General features: G+C 41.4%; 1 protein-coding gene across 2 annotated transcripts in view; it reads right to left on the reverse strand.

Moving 5' to 3' along the window:
• TSG101 (tumor susceptibility 101) overlaps positions 1–18292 on the reverse strand; it is a 34061-nt gene that overhangs the window by 3835 nt on the left and 11934 nt on the right. For both annotated transcript variants that reach the window (XM_008148991.3, XM_054725546.1), the window contains 3 exons: positions 17856–17982; positions 12794–12860; positions 9580–9671 (listed from right to left, as the gene is read on the reverse strand). In XM_008148991.3, coding sequence (XP_008147213.1) covers positions 9580–9671; positions 12794–12860; positions 17856–17982 — 286 coding nt within the window. The remainder of the gene's footprint in view (positions 1–9579; positions 9672–12793; positions 12861–17855; positions 17983–18292) is intronic.

An 18292-nucleotide genomic window follows, 5' to 3' on the forward strand; every position in this document is an offset into this window, starting at 1 on the left:
CCAGAAAAACTCAACATCTGATAAACTTATTTATTCTCAGATTCTTTACTATTCTAAATGACTTTTCCTAACCAATGTCTTAAATAATTTTCTTGCACATTTCAGATCAAATAAATGCTGCAGATATTTTCTTCAAAAGGTCCTGTGTGGTGAAGGCTTGGGAGAGGTGGGTGCAGGATGGACGGGGTCAATGGGAAAAAAATGGAGGGGGGGGGCGCGCATTTGTAATACTTTCAACACTAAAGATCCATTTAAAACAACCAAGAAACAAAACAAAAAACCCCCCACAAAATGTCCTGCATTTAACATAAGTAAGGATTCTCTTTATAATTAATTATCAATGTTTTTCATGCTTAAATCAGCAAATGTATAAATGGCATTTGATTTTCAGTTATGTTCTATGATGGAATACAATGTGGGGAATTACTCTAAGTATATTTACCTTTTATAGCCTCCAATGCATAAGAATGATTACAGACTAACAAAGTATACCTCCACCTCGAGTTGAAAATTTTTATCATCTTGACAATGAATTCACTCATCAGGGAAAAAGCCCTTTTAGTTTGTAAGAATGTACCTAAACTCTCACCACTCATTTCCATCTATTACAAGCCCCTGCTTGGTCCCACGTTACAGTATGTAAAAGGAACCTGCTGTCCAAACCACACCACCCATGCTGTTCAGTGTCCCATTTGATCACAACTCCACTATTCCATAAACTGGTCTCACTCTGCTGTTTAGTTTTTGATTAATAAAGTTATCTTCTCCCAGAAGCTGTTCCATACCCAGGTTACCCTGAGTGCTCTTCTGGGCCTTTGTAAATGACATGGTGAGACTTTGGTGTTCTCAGGAATCATGGGTGTTGAAAAAGACTAAAGTTTTGCTCCCCATCCCTTTCTCTCGTTTTCACCCAGAACAACTGTTTTTGTTTTTCTGAATTGGATTTTCTTTCTCTTGCAAGTGAAAATTAGTACAGATAGTGTCTCCCATGGCCAGGTTTTCCTGAGGAGTGTCCTCCGTCCATCTGTCCAAAGGACACTGCTTATGCACAGGAAGAGCCCAATAACAGATTCCTAGTTCTACCTACCAGGGTCTCAATTTCTTTCCACTAGAAACTTCTTGCTGAGGAGAGCCCTAACAGTATCCATCCTACCAGTGGGTTCATACAGAGGAAATTCCTGCTTTTGGTTGATTACTAAAATACAAATCCATATAGTATATACTTTCTACAATTCACTTCTGATCGTCCCAGAGTACTTCAGCTTATTTCATTTTTATGAAAAACAAATATTAACAGACAACCTGCGCTTTGGAGTTCAGAATTGTAAAGCTAGAGGCTAATCACATTTTCCCAGTTAAAACTGAGGTCTTATTATTTACTAGAGGCCCGGTGCACGAAATTCGTGCACGGAGGGGGGTTGTCCCTCAGCCCAGCCTGTACCCTCTCCAATATGGGACCCCTCAAGGGATGTCTGACTGCCCGTTTAGGCCCGATCCCAATGGGCAGTCAGACATCCCTCTCACAATCCAGGACTGCTGGCTCCCAACTACTTGCCTGCCTGCCTTCCTGATTGCTCCTAACCGCTTCTGCCTGCCAGCCTGATCACCCCCTAACCACTCTGCTGCCAGCCTGTTTGCCCCCAACTTCCCTCCTCTGCCGGCCTGGTCACCCCTAACTGCCCTCTCCTGCAGGGTTGATCACCTCCAACTGCCCTCCCTTGCAACCTTGGTCCCTCTCAACTGCCCTCCCTTGCAGGCCGGATGCCTGCCAACTGCCCTCTCCTGCTGGCCATCTTATGGTGGCCATCTTGTGTCCACATGGGGGTAGCTATATTGTGTGTTGCAGTGATGATCAATCTGCATATTACTCTTTTATTAGATAGGATAGAGGCCTGGTACAGGGGTGGGGGCCAGCTGGTTTGCCCTGAAGGGCGTCCCGGATCAGGTGGGGGTTCCCTTGGGGTATGGGGCGGCCTGAGCGAGGGGCCTGTGGTGGTTTGCAGGCCGGCCATGCCCCCTGGCAACCCAAGTGGAGGCCCTGGTATCTGGAATTTATTTTCCTTCTACAATTGAAACTTTGTAGCCTGGAGCAGAGCCAAGCCTGGGGCTCCCTCCGCAGCGGCAGCCATTTGTGGGTTATAATTGAAACTTTGTAGCCTTAAGCGGGTGGGCCTGGCCAGGGTGTGCGGAAAGCTTTGCTTCCCCTGTTGCCGGCAGCAACCCTGGCCTGCTCTCTCAAGCTCCATTCTGCCGCCATTTGTTTGAATTTGTTTACCTTCTATAATTGAAACTTTGTAGCTTAAGTGGAGGCTTAGGCCTGGCAAGGGCAGGCAGAAAGCTTGGCTTCCTCTGTTACCTAGGAAACCTTGCTCTCTGTGGCTGTAGCCATCTTGGTTTGGGTTAATTTGCATACTCGCTCTGATTGGATGGTGGGCGTGGCTTGCGGGTTTGTCAGAGGTATGGTCAATTTGCATATTTGTCTATTATTAGATAGGATGGCTTCTTAGTACCTAACTTTTCCAGAGTGTTCTTAGGAATTTACCAGCTACTGCATCACCTCTAGGCAAATTTTTCTTATTTTCCTCTCTCAGATCTATCAGATTACCAGGACTTCTAACTCCAAAGCCCTCATCTGCCAAAATGTAACCAAAATCCTCAATCCTTTTGAGTCCTTAAAGCCCTCTGCCCCCCTTTCCTCATCTTCCCACAAGGGCAAAAATCCTCAGAACATCTTCTAAGGGGACCGAAACATCAGATGGAAGTCTTCCACTTTATTCTCTCCTTTGGAGTAAGAATCCAGACCCTTTAAATACGTGCTTGATTCCTCACACTTCAAAAGTACTAACCTTTCTCAGCAGACAACTTAATTTCTTCCAGATCCCTTCCAAGGACCAGGTGCTTTTAAGCTTTCATGTATCCCTCTTTCTAATTTGCATGAGTCTAAAAGCACAGTGACTGCCTTATCTCCTCTGCTTTTGTTCTGGTTCACTGGTTAAGCTCTGTTCTTGGCTAAGGAAAGGTCCATTTATTACCTCTTTTCCTAACCCCAAACCTCAGGTAATCTTTGAACTCTATTTTCTCTAGTTCTTAGCTCTCTGAGTTCTAGTCCACTTTTAGCCACCATCACTGTAATCCATGACATTCTCAATGGCTGTGACATCACTTCTCTAGTTCATGAAAATTGGCTTAGAGGAGATTAAAAAAAAAATCTTGCTCCTTATATGTATAAACTAGGGGCACGAGTTCATGCACGGGTGGGGTCCCTCTGGGTGGCCTGTAGGGATCAGGCGCAACCCACAGTCCAACGCCACCTGCAGCTCCTACCTGCCGCTCCTGCTCATCCAGGCCCCACTGTGCCTATTGCAGGCTCACACCCAATCAGTCCGATCGGGAGAGGCTTGAGCTGCTGCAGCAGCGCTTGCCAGCCATGAGCCCTGCATCTGGTGCCCTCCCAAAGGGAGTGGCCTGCAGGATCGGGCCGAAACTGGCTCTAGTCATTCTAAATTTACAAAAAGTTATACTTAGGATAAAGTTTCAGATACCCATTTTTAAAAACATTTAAATCCTGGAATTTATACTGTTTCTCTTATATGTTAAGGCAAATGCTACCACATAGCACCAAATAAGTTTCCAGCTAAAGCCATTAACACTCAAAATGAGAACCCCACTGAGGCAATAGTTGCCTGGCTTTCTATAAAGGCCACAGTTCATCTGAGGAGGCTAGAAATGCCAAGATAGACCTAGTCCATTTTATACAGCATATGTGAGTACTTTAAATCCATCTGCTTTCTAAAAAGAATTATAATTAAGATTTGAAATGTAAATGCCAAAAGAGAAAACCCACACTGAAGTTCAAAATTCAATGAATCTTGACATTTTAAGAGATTGTTTATATAATCAACAAAAAATATGGTGGAAGAGTCTCCTTTTCTGGACCACTTCTCAAACAAACTATTTTCCCCCTTAAACATCTTAAGAAAAAATTTAATATTCTTTAACATTTTTATTGCTTTTGGAGAGAAAGAAGGGAGAGAGAAACATTGATTTGTTGTTCCACTTATTTATGCATTCATTGGTTGATTCTTGTATGTTCCCTGATAAGGGATCAAATCCACAACCTTGGCAAATCAGGAAGATGCTCCAACCAAGGAGCAACCGGGACAGGGAATTTCAATATTTTTATACCTGCTAACGGGTGGGAAACATCTGGCCCACGAGAAATTATTTGGTCTGACCCTGCTAAGACATTAGGGGTAAGAGTTAATTAAACGTTTGACCAAATATAGCAGGGTAATTTTTAAGTTGATAATTTTGTATGGCCCTCTAAGATGTTATAAATATCCAAACAGCCCTTGGGAGAAAAAAGGTTCCCCACCTCTGTGCTAGAATAAAACTTGGAGTAAGAGTGCGAGGCTAACCGGCATACCTCCGAAGTCCCCACATCCTGACCTTTACCCATGCAGTCGGATTTCACAATTCCAGATTAGTAACAACACAGATTTTGAGATAATCCTAAGCAAAACCTCATTTAAATGTCAGGATCCAATCACTAAACTTACTCCTTAGGAAATAAGGCAGTTTTCTACCCAATGAGTATGGTAGTTCAATGAATTATTTAGGACAGTATCTTCAAAGTTCACTACCACACAGTCCGGATTTAAAACCTTCTTTAAACACTTAAGACAATTCGTTTTATCTTTTTTTGTTGTTTTTGTTAATCCTCACTCAAGGATATTTTTCTATTGATATTTAGAAAGAGTGGAAGGCCGGGGGGGAGAAAGAGAGAGAGAGAGACAGACAGAGTGAGACGACTATCAATGTGTCCACCTCGATTGGTTGCATCCCACACATGCTCTGACTAGGGCTAGGGACCAAGTCTGTAAAGGAGGTGCGTGCCGTTTACTGGGAACTGAACCCAGGACATTTCATTGCCTAGGCCAATACTCTATCCACTGAACCAAACCAGCTAGGGCAGTTTTACTTATCTTGTAACAGTACTTACTACTGATCACTACTTCCTGTAACTTAAATACAAGTTAACTACGTAAATAGTAACTTTCTTGACCTTACCTCTAACCAGCAACACCAAATCCCATGCCTAGCAAATCCCATGCCTAGCATTTTTACTTAGGATCTTACTCGCTCAGACCCACATAATAGTCTTTGGTCTGGCAATTATGCTACAGAGCAAACTATGGAGGCTAAGCAACCCCAAGCAGTAGTTTACTGACTATCTACTCAGAAACTGGATCAAGCCCATTATTTCCTTTTATAATAAAAATTAAAAGTAGGTCAATCTAAAAAAAAAAAAAAAGAAGAAAAAGAAGAAAGCCCTAACTGGTTTGGCTCAGTGGATAGAGCGTCGGCCTGCGGACTCAAGGGTCTCAGGTTCGATTCCGGTCAAGGGCATGTACCTTGATTTTGGGCACATCCCCAGTAGGGGGTGTGCAGGAGGCAGCTGATCGATGTTTCTCTCTCGTCGATGTTTGTAACTTTCTATCCCTCTCCCTTCCTCTCTGTAAAAAAATCAATAAAATATATTTAGAAAAAAAAATAGGTCAATCTCTGAAGTAGGAACATTTCACACAACAATACAAGCAATTCTGATTCATGCTATTAAGCTCAAATCAGGCAAATTCATTAAGCTGCTCACAAAAGGCTTTTATTTATAGTCTATGTAAGTTCTAAAAGTATTGCCAGGCTCTGTGCAGGCTATGGAACCTTCTTTCAAAGAAGGAAGGGGCTCCCTCAATTTATTTTTTTAAACACTATCAGAATTTAAAAGTTAACTCATTAGTTAAGCCCAGAAAAGTTTCTATAACCACAATGAGAAAGTTTATAGAAAGCCATCGACAGGTTTACATTTCTTGAAAATAAGCACACACCACAAAGAAAGATTTAGTTTACATTATAAAATCAAGTTTTCAAAAGTGGAGGAAGCTTATTAAAACAGGATATACCCTGACCAATTTGGCTCAGTGGATAGAGCATGGGCCTGCGAACTGAAGGGTCCCAGGTTCGATTCCGGTCAAGGGCATGTACTTTGGTTGCGGGCACATCCCCAGTAGGAGGTGTGCAGGAGGCAGCTGATTGATGTTTCTCTCTCATCGATATTTCTAACTCTCTATCCCCTCTCCCTTCATCTCTGTAAAAAATCAATTTTAATTGTCACATATAAGTTATTCATATATCCTAGGTACCAGCTTAATGTGATAGGAGCATCATCAATTGAATATTTCCCTAAGCATCTTGCTTGATAGCTCCCAAACAATGATTGTCCTGAAAGATTACAGGGAAAACAAAAAGTGGGTATAAGCACCCATTCTTCAATATTACCATTATTGAACTATAACAAACAAAAAATCATACTGTATGTACATTCAAGACCTAGACTCAGAATTATAAATCAAAATCTACATAGCTTCTTGAAATAAACCAACCTTCAAGAGATAACTTCTACACTTTGCTGCGATTGGGATTAAGGGATTGCCAAACTTTTGACTCTTCTGTTTGACAGGGGTTTGTTGGTGGTGGCAATGCAGACCTAATGTCTCACCTGGTACTCATACCCATCTTGTGTGTGAAACTGGTGAAGATATAGTCATGGACAAAGCAGTTTCTCTCTTGCTTCTCTAGTAATAGGAAAAAGGACCTTTATGTTACAGCTGGCAGGGGAGGGCAGTTATGGGTGACCAGGCTGGCAGGGGAGGGCAATTAGGGGCAATTGGGTCGGCAGGGGAGCAGTTAGGCGTCGATCAGGCTGGCAGGGAAGTGGTTAGAGGGTGATCAGGCTGGCAGGCAGAAGCAGTTAGGGGCAATCAGGCAGGTGAGCAGTTGGGAGCCAGTAGTCCTGGATTGTGAGAGGGATGTCCGACTGCCCGTTTAGGCCCTATCCTACCGGGATTGGGCCTAAACGGGCAGTTGGACATCCCTCGAGGGGTCCCAGATTGGAGAGGGTGCAGGCTGGGCTGAGGGACATGCCCCCCTACCCGTGCATGAATTTCATGCACCGGGCCTCTAGTCAGCAATAAAAAGACATTTGTTAGTTAATGGTGCCTTTAAACAGGTGTTTGTTTTACACCATCAAATCAAAACCTACAAAGGGAAACTATCATGTTCCACAAAGTTTAAGGATAAATAACCACATTCATTCTTTCTCATGGCCACAGCAGCACAGACAATAATAGCACCAATCCTAATAACCACTGATAGAAAATTTAACTGTTTGTGAATTCTGATATTCAAATGATACATTAATGTTTTTGCTTTGCTTTATTACAATTTTGAAGTTCACCAATGTACTACTAAAACATAATGTACTATGTACAATGTACTACTAAAACATAATGAAAAAACCAAGCCGGTAAGCCACAAAGGTTAGAAAAATGATATACATTAAAGGATAACCTAGATTATCATAAAATGATAATTTCTTTCTAGCCATTCTAAAAAAATACTCTTAAAAATATAATGAAATATTAATTGACTTGATAACCTATTCTAAAAACATAAATATTAGATTTTACTTTAAATATGCCATCCACGTTCCTGTTTTTGGATATATGGAAATCATCTATTCTAAGCTATAAAATGCATCATACCTACAATACTGAAATGAGTTAACACTGAGGTCCTCCACAAATCAAAGGATACACTATCATCACAGTGAGAAACAGGGTGAGAAAATAGCACTATTCCCATTTTATTGATGCTGCCTGAACCAAAATTAACAGCTTAACAAGATTCAGTGTGCCCTGCTTATGGATGAAAGATCTCCCTTCATTAATAGGTTTCTAATTCCATCATTTAAATTATATTGTAGAATAAAAGCTACATTACAGTAAAAATTAGAACATCAAAAAAAAAAAAAATCAAAACCATGACACTAGAATCTCAACTGGAATTTATCAATGACAAAAACAGTGGAAGAAAATGCTTTTTGGGGGCAATATTTATGTCAGATTGCAGGATGGTTATAATTTATCAGAACATGTAACAGAAAAATAAGCTTCACAAGATCTTACATTCACTAAGGCACTTGGCAAAATATTTATTAACTAGTGGCCCAGTGCACGAAATTTGTGTACGGAGGGTGGGGGTGGGGGTGTCCCACAGCCCGGCCTGCACCCTCTCCAATCTGGGACCCCTCAAAGGATGTCCTACTGCTGGTTTACAGGGATCGGGCCTAAACTGGCAGTTGGACATCCCTCTTGCAATCCAGGACTGCTGGCTCCTAACCGCTCACCTGCCTGCCTGCCTGATGGCTCCTAACCGCTCACCTGCCTGACTGCCTGATTGCCCCTAACCACTCTGCCTGCCGGTCTGCTTGCCCCCAACTGCCCCCCCCGCCGCCAGCCTGCTCGCCCCCAACTGCCCCCCTGCTGGCCCGCTCACTCCAAACTGCCCCCCCACTGTCCTGATCACCCCCAACTGACCCCCACTGACGGCCTGCTTGCCCCCAACTGGCCCCCCTGCTGGTCTGCTCACCCTCAAGTGCCCCTTCCACCAGCCTGATCACCCACAACTGCCATCCCATCCTGGCCTCATCACCCACAACTGTGCTCCACTCTTGGCCTCTAACCGCCTCTACCTCGGCCCTGCCACCATGGCTTTGTCCAGAAGAATGTCTGGAAGGTCTCCTGGAAGGTCTCCCAGTCTAATTAGCATATTACCCTTTTATTAGTATAGATGAATTTCTATATATCAAACACTGTTCTGGTGTGTGTGTGTGTGTGTGTGTGTGTGTGAGAGAGAGAGAGAGAGAGAGAGAGAGTGTGTGTGTGAGAGAGAGAGAGAGAGAGAGAGGTTGGTTGGTGGTGATGGTGGTAGCTGACTTATCAGGGTAGGCCTGACTGCTTCGTGCAAGGACAGTAGGCAGTGGACAAATTCCAAGACAGAAGAGAAGCAGGAGATAAGGTCAGGATTGCATAGGGCTTTGTAGGCCTAAGAACTTGGGACTGAACTCTGGGTGAATTGGGGAAACAATGAAAGGTTGTGAGAAGAGAAGTGACGTGATTTATTTTCATAAGATCATTCTTGCTGCTGTTATAAACAGATGTGGAAGGCCAAGGAAGAAGCAGAGAAACCTTTCAGGAGGCTTTTGAAGTAAATAGTTAAAAGTAAATTAACATTAACCCTTTGCACTCGCTTTTTTCTCGATTCCTTTATTCTAATACCAACCGTGTCAAGTCACACTTGACATCCGAGTGCAAAAGGTTAAGAGTTTTTACTCTAAGGAGGATTCTAACATTTCAGTGTAAAAATAAAAAGCAGGGGTGGGGCAGGGGAGGATAATGATAAGACTAATGGTGTTTAAAAATACAAACTTGTAATGAGTAAATAAGCCATAAAGATCTAGTGTGCAGTATAATGAATATAGACAACAGTATTATAATTTCATAAAGTGATATTGCTACAACGGCAATATTACAACATATAAATGTATCAAAGTAACATGCTGTATTCCTTAACTTATACAATAGTACATGTCAAATTTATTCAATAAAAAAAGTGAAATGTACTTTTCACAAAAGGAGACTCACTCTCATGTGAAGGAATACAAATTTGAAGGCTACTTACCAACAGTGGTCACGGGAGGCTGAGAAGGGTACTGGGAACTTGTTGTGGCAGGATACGGACCACCAGGTGGGTAAGGACAGCCTGGGTAAGCACTAAAGAGAAAAACGGAAAGCATTAAATATTAAGATGACCCAACACTACAGTGTCTTTAGAACTCCATTCAGGAAGTTAAGCTTGACATGTCATTCTTTTACTAGTTAATGACTTCACAGTTTTGAAGCTACAGGTGTCTATTCAAGCAACGTTCTATAGAAATTCCATAAATGACACTAGCTTTATTCTCAAAGTGAATGGTTAAAATGTTCTTGATTGGCCCTGGTTCTTGATTGGAAGGTCACCTTCACAGCAACAGAAAGCAACTAGAGTATTTCTGAGGACAGTTCAATAGCATCAGAATGGGAAGCAACAAGTATTTTGTGAGAGAATTTTTCCATTCTGATTTCCTAGCAAATAGGGAAATGACACTATTTAGTGTTGTTTTTTTTAATATTTTTATTGATTTCAGAGAGGAAGGGAGAGGGGGAGAGAGAAATATCAAGGATAAGAGAGAATCACTGATTGGCTGCCTCCTGCACGCTCCCCACTGGGAATCGAGCCCGCAACCTGGGCATGTGCCCTTGTCCGGAATCGAACCAGGGACCCCTCAGCCCACAGGCCAACGCTCTATCCACTGAGCCAAACCAGCCAGGGCTACACTATTTAGTTTTTACCTATGGTTCATTGATAACCTTTCTGAATATTTGATCTGAAAATACTAAATAGTTTTAAATTTTTTTATTTTCTATAGAAACTTTGTGTTATTCATGCATTCACATAGAGTTGGAAGGAACTTTCCTTAGAAGCATTCTCCTATCTAACATTGTTTCATAAATACCATTTACAATACCCCTGACAACAGCATCACTCCTCTTGCATCTTGGAGCCATTCCTGAGTAAAAGAAGAGCTACTTGAACACAAGCACTGTGGTACTGTGAGACAGCTGATTTGATAACTAAGAGGGTTACTATGTGACTAACGGGCAGGGAGCATATACAACATGGGTACACTGGACAAAGGGATGATTCATGTCCTAGGCAAGGCGCAGCGAGACAGTGCAAGATTTAATCATGGCACTCAGAACAGCATGCAGCTGAAAACTTATGAACTGTTAATTTCTGAATTTTCCATTTAATATTTTTGGACCATGGTTGGCTGTGGAAAGTGAAATCACGGATAAAGGGGATTACTGGACTATTTTCTATCTTTGCATGTTATTAAGCAATTTACCCTAGGTAACAACTCTCTTTCAGGTTTTTAAAGAGCCCTTTTTGACCTAAGTGTATTTAAAAGAAAATTTCCAACACTTTTATGTTCCTTTTTCTTTATGTACCTCTTCAAAATTTACTATTATATTTAAGGCACTGTGTCAGTGCTTGAGGCAGAAGCTAAGATGTGAATCCATCTCTTCCTCAGGATACTACTAATAATTAAAATAGGGCAAGATCCCTATGCCGATGTCTGGGACCACGGGGTGTGCAGATTGTCCCTCTCCCGGGCCAGGCTGCAAGCACAGTCACAGCCACTGGCGCCCGGGACCTCGAGGCAGGCGGCTTGTCCCTCTCCTGGGCGGCAGGTACAGCTGCTAGCGCAGCCTGGCTGGTCCCCATTCCTCTCTCCCCAATGTTCGAGGGCCTGAGCTGTTACTGCGTGAGGGCATGATGACCATTTGCATATTAGCTCTTTATTATATAGGAAAGGATAATCATAGGAATCCTTCTCTGTTGCACCTGACAAATGTTCATCTAATCTCTGCTTACCTGTCTAATGTGACAGACCGCATACTACCTTAGAAAGCTAGTCTCTGAGATTAAGAGAAAGACCCAGAAATAAATAAGTTGGCTAAATTTAAGTTATAAGATCCTACATATTATATATGTAAACCTATATATTTAGCCATAGCAATTACCTGTTCAGGAAATCTGGCTGCATTTATCTGTGAGGGTTATCTGACCCTAAGAAGAGTTAGCAGGGTTAAAAATTTCTTGTTAATTGTTAGAGTAGCTGGAAATCTCATTCAGGGACCAGTATATGCCAGTCTTTCTGGCATATTCTGCCCAAAGACCACCTTTCAAAACTATTCCTAGATTACCAATGGAACAAGTACACATTTAAAGAGGTGATTGTTTTTAAATATATTTTTATTGATTTCAGAGAGGAAGGGAAAGGGAGAGAGAGATAGAAACATCAATGATGAGACAGAATCAATGATGGACTGCCTCCTGCATGCCCCTACTGGGAACCAAACCTGCAACCCGGGCATGTGCCCTTGATAGGAATCGAACCTGGGACACTTCAATCCGCAGGCGGATGCTCTATCCACTGAGCCAAACCAGCTAGGGCCCAAGTACACATTTAAAACATGGGTTAGGAATTATTCCTTACTGATTTTCTAGTGTGCATTATTCATAGACTGGCTGAATTATTAAATTAATTTACCAGTGCTATATAATATCAAATGGGTAATAAAGATTGGTAGCACATATTAGTTTATGAACTGAATGAATAAATACCACGAGGACAAGATTTACTCCATCATATGAACCATTAATTTGTTCCTTGTAATTTACAGAAAGGTAAGCTGGTCATTTAAAAATGTTTTTTATTGATTTCAGAGAGGAAGGGAGAGGGAGAGAGAGGTAGAAACATCAATGATGAGAGAATCATTGATTGGCTGCCTCCTGCACGCCCCACACTGGGAATCGAGCCCGCAACCTGGGCATGTGCCCTGACTTGGAATCAAACTGTGACCTCCTGGTTCATAGGTCGATGCTCAACCACTGAACCACACTGGACAGGCCAGAAAGGTTAAGTTTTTAAAAAGGGTATTAAAATATTATTCTCCTGGTTAAATTCATTAAAATTCGGATTCCTTTAACCTCTGAGTCACTTACACTGTTCCCCAAGGGAAGTAGCAAGAATTTCAAGGTCCAAAACCAATCAAAGATCATTGTCATTGTCCCCTCCCTTTCCTCTCTGTAAATGGGACAGAGCCACATTTCTCTAAAATGGAAAAAACTCCTTTAGAACTATGTACATACTATAAAATTCCACCAATACACCGAATTTTACTTGCCATTAAATTGTTAATTAAATTTAATGCCCAGCACCTATTATTTTGACTCTAGATCAACAGAATTTCTAATATAGTTATTCAAAAAATAAATTTTTTATTACCTGGGATTGGAAGGGTATCCGGATGGGTATGAAGAGATTCCACTGGGCATGCCTGGCATGTAGGAAGCTGAAAATAAGTTTTAACATTTTAAAATAATATAGTCCTGATACATAGGTTATCACATGAGATACCCATCACTGTCAAACTGTAGCAAAATCTCACACAGTTAAAGAATCAAAAATTTCATACAGTTAAAGAATCCAAATCTCAGCACAAAACAAAACAAACACTTCACCCACATTAGTTCTTTACTTCAAGAATAATGCTCTGTATATCACATAATTCTCAAAGCATTAAACATGAGTTATATATAGGTGACAATCCCAACAAGGACTAACTGGCACATAGGTCAACCTGGTCAGCTCTAAAAACTCTCAAGGAGTCTCCAACTTGAGACAGGAACTGGTTTAATTTAGAATTTAGAAGGAGGTAACTCTGCCTTCATCTGGTCCAACGTCAGCTTCTTAGTGACCTCTTTATTATATCTAAGAATCTTATTGTATTTCTTTTAAGACTATGTTGACCTATTAGCACAGCTGGTTTTATTGGCTTGATTGAGGACTTTAAATGACTTCAAATTACTATGAGAAGTCCTGTACAAAACTTACATTCAGTTAGAATAGTTTAAAACAAAACAAAAGTTTGGGAATACTAGAGAAAAAAAGCTCAAATCTAGCAAGCTTATAGAATGTTTTACATATATTTTAAAGTGAACACCAATGACAGAACTAGTCAGTCATGCCAAGAAGCTAATCAACATGGAGGAAGAAAACAGAATTTTGACTTTAACTGGAAATGAGCCGTCTTAGAATCAACGTGCCCTAAGTGAAATTTTTCTCACTGAACATAACAATGAATTACCCTTAATCCAATCAATATTTTAGTGCCTTCTATGTGACTGGCACTGGGAATTTGATGGGAAAATAAAAAGGAATTCCTGGCCTCAAGTTGCTTATAGTCTGTAGTCAGGGAGATAAGCAAGCAAGGAATAACAGTACAGAGTGATAAGTGTTAGACAGAGGAAGTCATACAGGAAGCAGGTACTTTAAACCTAGAAGGTGGGGGTAAACAAAAGTGATCTAGTAGAGGAATGGTATATGAAGGCTTGAAGGCAAGTGAGGTGGAGCCCTGGAGAAACAAACTTTTAGAGCACAGAATGCAAGTAAGGTGGGAGAAGTATGCTGAACTCTGGCCAAGGACCATAGAAGTCTTTATCAGAGCCCTAACTGGTTTGGCTCAGTGGATAGAGTGTCTGCCTGCGAACTGAAAGGTCCCAGGTTCGATTCCAGTCAAGGGTATGTACCTTGGTTGCGGGCACATCCCCGGTAGGAGGTGTGCAGGAGGCAGCTGATTGATGTTTCTCTCTCATCGATGTTTCTAACTCTCTATCCCTCTCCCTTCCTCTCTGTAAAAAAGCGATAAAATATATTTTTTTAAAAAGAAGTCTTTATCAGAGTTGCCGAGCATACATCTCTCAGTACCAGTGTTCACAGTCTTTTAGTTAGGATGAATCTATTGATGTCATAAGTAAAATTTTTCTTAAGTATAACGAAGCTAATGATGTTCAATGCTATTTCAAAAAGATAAAAACCTCCCAAAATGTCACAATTACTAGATGATATAAAATATCTTTTTTCCTAAGGGCAAAGCATAGTTGATCTTTATGAACATCAAAAGATGAGGCCACTATTAAGTGTCAGCAACATACATAGTCAATTAATACCCCCCCATGCTAGTTTCTCTCACACATGTAAACCACCACCTCATAGTTATAAGCAACTTCCCTTTTCTGAGGTTCTGAAAAATTAACAATTCTACCGAAGCCTTCAAATTTTGATTTTGGGAAAAAATGCTATTTGGAGTGAAGACTGGCAGGGAAGCATATAATGAAGTGAAGTCATTTTAGAGCCAGAATAAAATGGGATACAAATATACATAATGTAGAAGGTTATTATAAGGATTAAATAACGACGAATATGAAGTGCTTAGCTGTGTCTCATTGTTACCATTCAATAAATGTTTTCCTAAAATAAATATTTTTATTGATTTCAGAGAGGGAGAGATAGAAACATCGATGAGAGAGAATCATTGCTCAGCTACCTCCTGCTTGCTCCCCACTGGGGATCAAGCCTGCAATTTGGGCATGTGGCCCTGACCAGGAATCAAAAGGTGGCCTCCTGGTTCATAGGTTGACACTCAACCACTGAGCAATGCTGGCCAGGCCCATTCAATAAATGTTGACTATTACTGTTAGTTGTCAAAAATGAGATTTGAACATAACACTTTTTATTTTTTAATATGTTTTATTGATTTTTTGCAGAGAGGAAGGGAGAGGGATAGAGTTAGAAACATCGATGAGAGAGAAACATTGATCAACTGCCTCCTGCACACTCCCTACTAGGTATGTGCCCGCAACCAAGGTACATGCCCTTGACTGGAATCGATCCTGGGACCCTTGAGTCGGAAGGCCGACGTTCTATCCACTGAGCCAAACCAGTTAGGGAGAATACTTTTTAAATGTGATTCATAGCTAGCTTGAAAGTTATCCTAAAACAGATCAAAAGTGTTTTCATGCAGGAGACAGCCAATCGATCAATGATTCTCTCATCTCCCTTCCTCTCTGAAACCAATAAAAAAATATATTTTTAAAAAAGTGTTTTGACTGCCCTACCCGGTTTGGCTTGGTGAATAGAGCATAGGCCTGCGGACTGAGGGGTACCGGGTTCGATTCCAGTCAGGGGCACATGCCCGGGTTGTGGGCTCGATCCCCAGTGGGGGTCGTGCAGGAGGCAGCCAATCGATGACTCTCTCATCATTGATGTTTCTATCTCACTCTCCCTCTTCCTTCCTCTCTGAAATCAAAAAATATATATTTTTAAAAAAGTGTTTTGACTAATGATGATAATAGTGATAATAGAAGTATATGATTTCTCAACTAAAAGATAATATTTAAGTATGTACCCATTTCTGAGCTATTCCTTGATGTGAGGAACAAAATTCAGACTTTAATTTCTTTACAGTTATACCTAACTAGAGGCCCAGTGCACAAAATTCATAAAAGGCCAGCTTTACCTTTAAGTGGTCTCTGAGGTGTGTCCCTCAGCCCAGCCTGCACCCTCTCTAATCTGGGATCCCTCTCACAATTCAGGACTGCTGGCTCCCAAATGCTTGCCTGCCTGCCTTCCTGATTGCCCCTAACTGCTTCTGCCTGCCAGCCTGATTGCCCCTAACTGCCCTCCCCTGCCAGCCTGGTCACCCCTAACTGCCCTCCCCTGCAGGCTTGATTGCCCCCAACTGCCCTCCCTTGCAGGCCTGGTCCCCCCCAACTGCTCTCCCTGCAGGCCTGGGTCCCCCCTGCAACTGCCCTTCCCTGCAGGCCCGGTCGCTCCCAACTTCCCTCCTCTGCAGGCCTAGTCACCCCCAACTGCCCTCCCCTGCAAGCCTGGTCCCCCCGGTCACTCCCAACTTCCCTCTCCTGCAGGCCTGTTCCCCCAACTGGCCTCCCCTGCAGGTCTGGTCCCCCCCCCAAACTGCCCTCCCCTGCAGGCCTGGGTCCCCCCCAACTGGCCTTCCCTGCAGGCCCGGTCGCCCCCAACTTCTCTCCTCTGCCGGCCTGGTCACCCCTAACTCCCTCCCCTGCAGGCCTGATCGCCCACAACTGCCCTCCCTTGCAGGCCTGGTGCCTCCCAACTGCCCTCCCCTGCTGGCCATCTTGTGGCAGCCATCTTGTGTGTTGGAGTGATGGTAAATTTGCATATTACTCTTTTATTAGATAGGATAATAATATTGTTTAAGTAAATTAGTCTTTTAGTTAAACTAGTAATTTACCTAAACTAGTTCTAGATCACTTCACAAAATTGAACTCCAGTAGCACTCTCTTCAGTGTGATCTCTTTCTAGAATGTTGTGCTTCCAATGTCAATATAAAACTGGGAGAAATTTAGGGGGAAAATGTTGCTCAGGAGACTGCCTATATTTCTGAAAAGGCTAGCTTTACCTTAAGTGGTCTCTGTTATGTTATTTGACCAAATAAATATGAATGATGAAGAGATATTTGATTTTTGAAAAACATGAGCAAGAGTACATAATCTTGGGTACTGGAGACAACAGAATTTAAGATGAATAATTTAATACCTAGAATCTTTATTAAAAGAGGTACTAAATTCTAAAACCAAACTTACTCTGGGAAGGCAGGAAAGGAAAAGGAAATGGGTTCAGAAAGTTCTTTCTACTAAATTCCCATTCAGTTTCTGAGTCAAGATGCTCCTCAAGACAGAATGGATTAAAAGGGAAGAATAATTTTCAGCAGAAAAATTAAAGCACACGTAGTCTGATTTATAAGATAAGTCTGGTTAATTATAATCTTAAGCAAAATTTGTAAAAAATAATCACAACTCAAAACAATGAAATCAATGCAGGTTTATTAAAATCAAACAAGTACAACCAATTCTCAATTATCCAGGGTAATTTTAAGAATTATTAGAAAAAAAAACCCAGAAGTTGTTGAGATGATATACACCAATTAGGGGAGAATTGGTACTGACTCCATGCCCCCATGCCCTTCCCTCAAAGTAAAATCATGAATTGGCTGTACTAAAAAGAGAAGAAAGCTGAGAGCTAGATGTTCAATTGTGTATACCCAGAATAGCTGAATGAGAACGATTTATGACTTTTTGATTCTTATCTACAACACTGACCCTGGAGTTGCAAAGAAAAGGAGAGGTCAGACTACCTTTCAAGTTATGTCTGCTTCCAAAATGACCAAATAAGGCTATTCTATGGCATGCATAATTAAAAAAAATTCTAGCTCTATTCCAGCATTCTTTCTCCCCCATTTTGGAATCCAGCACACCAGAGTTAGATTTCTACCCACAAACGAAAGCCCAAATGCCAGTCTTTGGTGGGAATCTGTACATGCAGATGTGGGGCCTCAGAATATCTCCAAAAAATCCACTAACTTGACAAGCTAGAAAGCAAAGTGAAGTCATTAAAAACATTTTGTTAACAAAGTTTTCTGTCTTCTTTTGTTTGAGTTTAAAAACCAAATCTCAATTCTACTTACTATTTGGTGGCCCTGTTGCCTGGTATGGTGGATAAGATGCTGAAACTGTAGGTCGAGAGAAGACTGGAGGCTCATCTCCAAACACCACAATCATGACCTGAATAAGCCCCAACAGGTCTGATTGGGGCTAAAAACAAAAAACAAATTTATGTCAGCTAGATTTAATTTTCAGCAAAAAGGAAGTCTGGCCATTTCTTATCAGTTTTCAACTCAGCTTAATAATTTTCTTTACAGGATCCCCAAACACAAAATTTTCCTTTAATTAATAGAGCTATGTGATTTTTTTTTTTTTTTTTTTTACTTATTACTTAGTTATTTATGTGTAGCAAGTCTGCTGCTTCATGTATAGTATTCCCCACTTACCTAAAGTTTCACTGTCTGCAGTTTGTTACCCATGGTCCTAAATATTAAATGGAAACTACAGAAAAAGAAATTCA

This window comes from Eptesicus fuscus, chromosome 13, assembly GCF_027574615.1.
Source record: "Eptesicus fuscus isolate TK198812 chromosome 13, DD_ASM_mEF_20220401, whole genome shotgun sequence".
In the NCBI taxonomy this organism is placed as follows: Eukaryota; Metazoa; Chordata; class Mammalia; order Chiroptera; family Vespertilionidae; genus Eptesicus; species Eptesicus fuscus.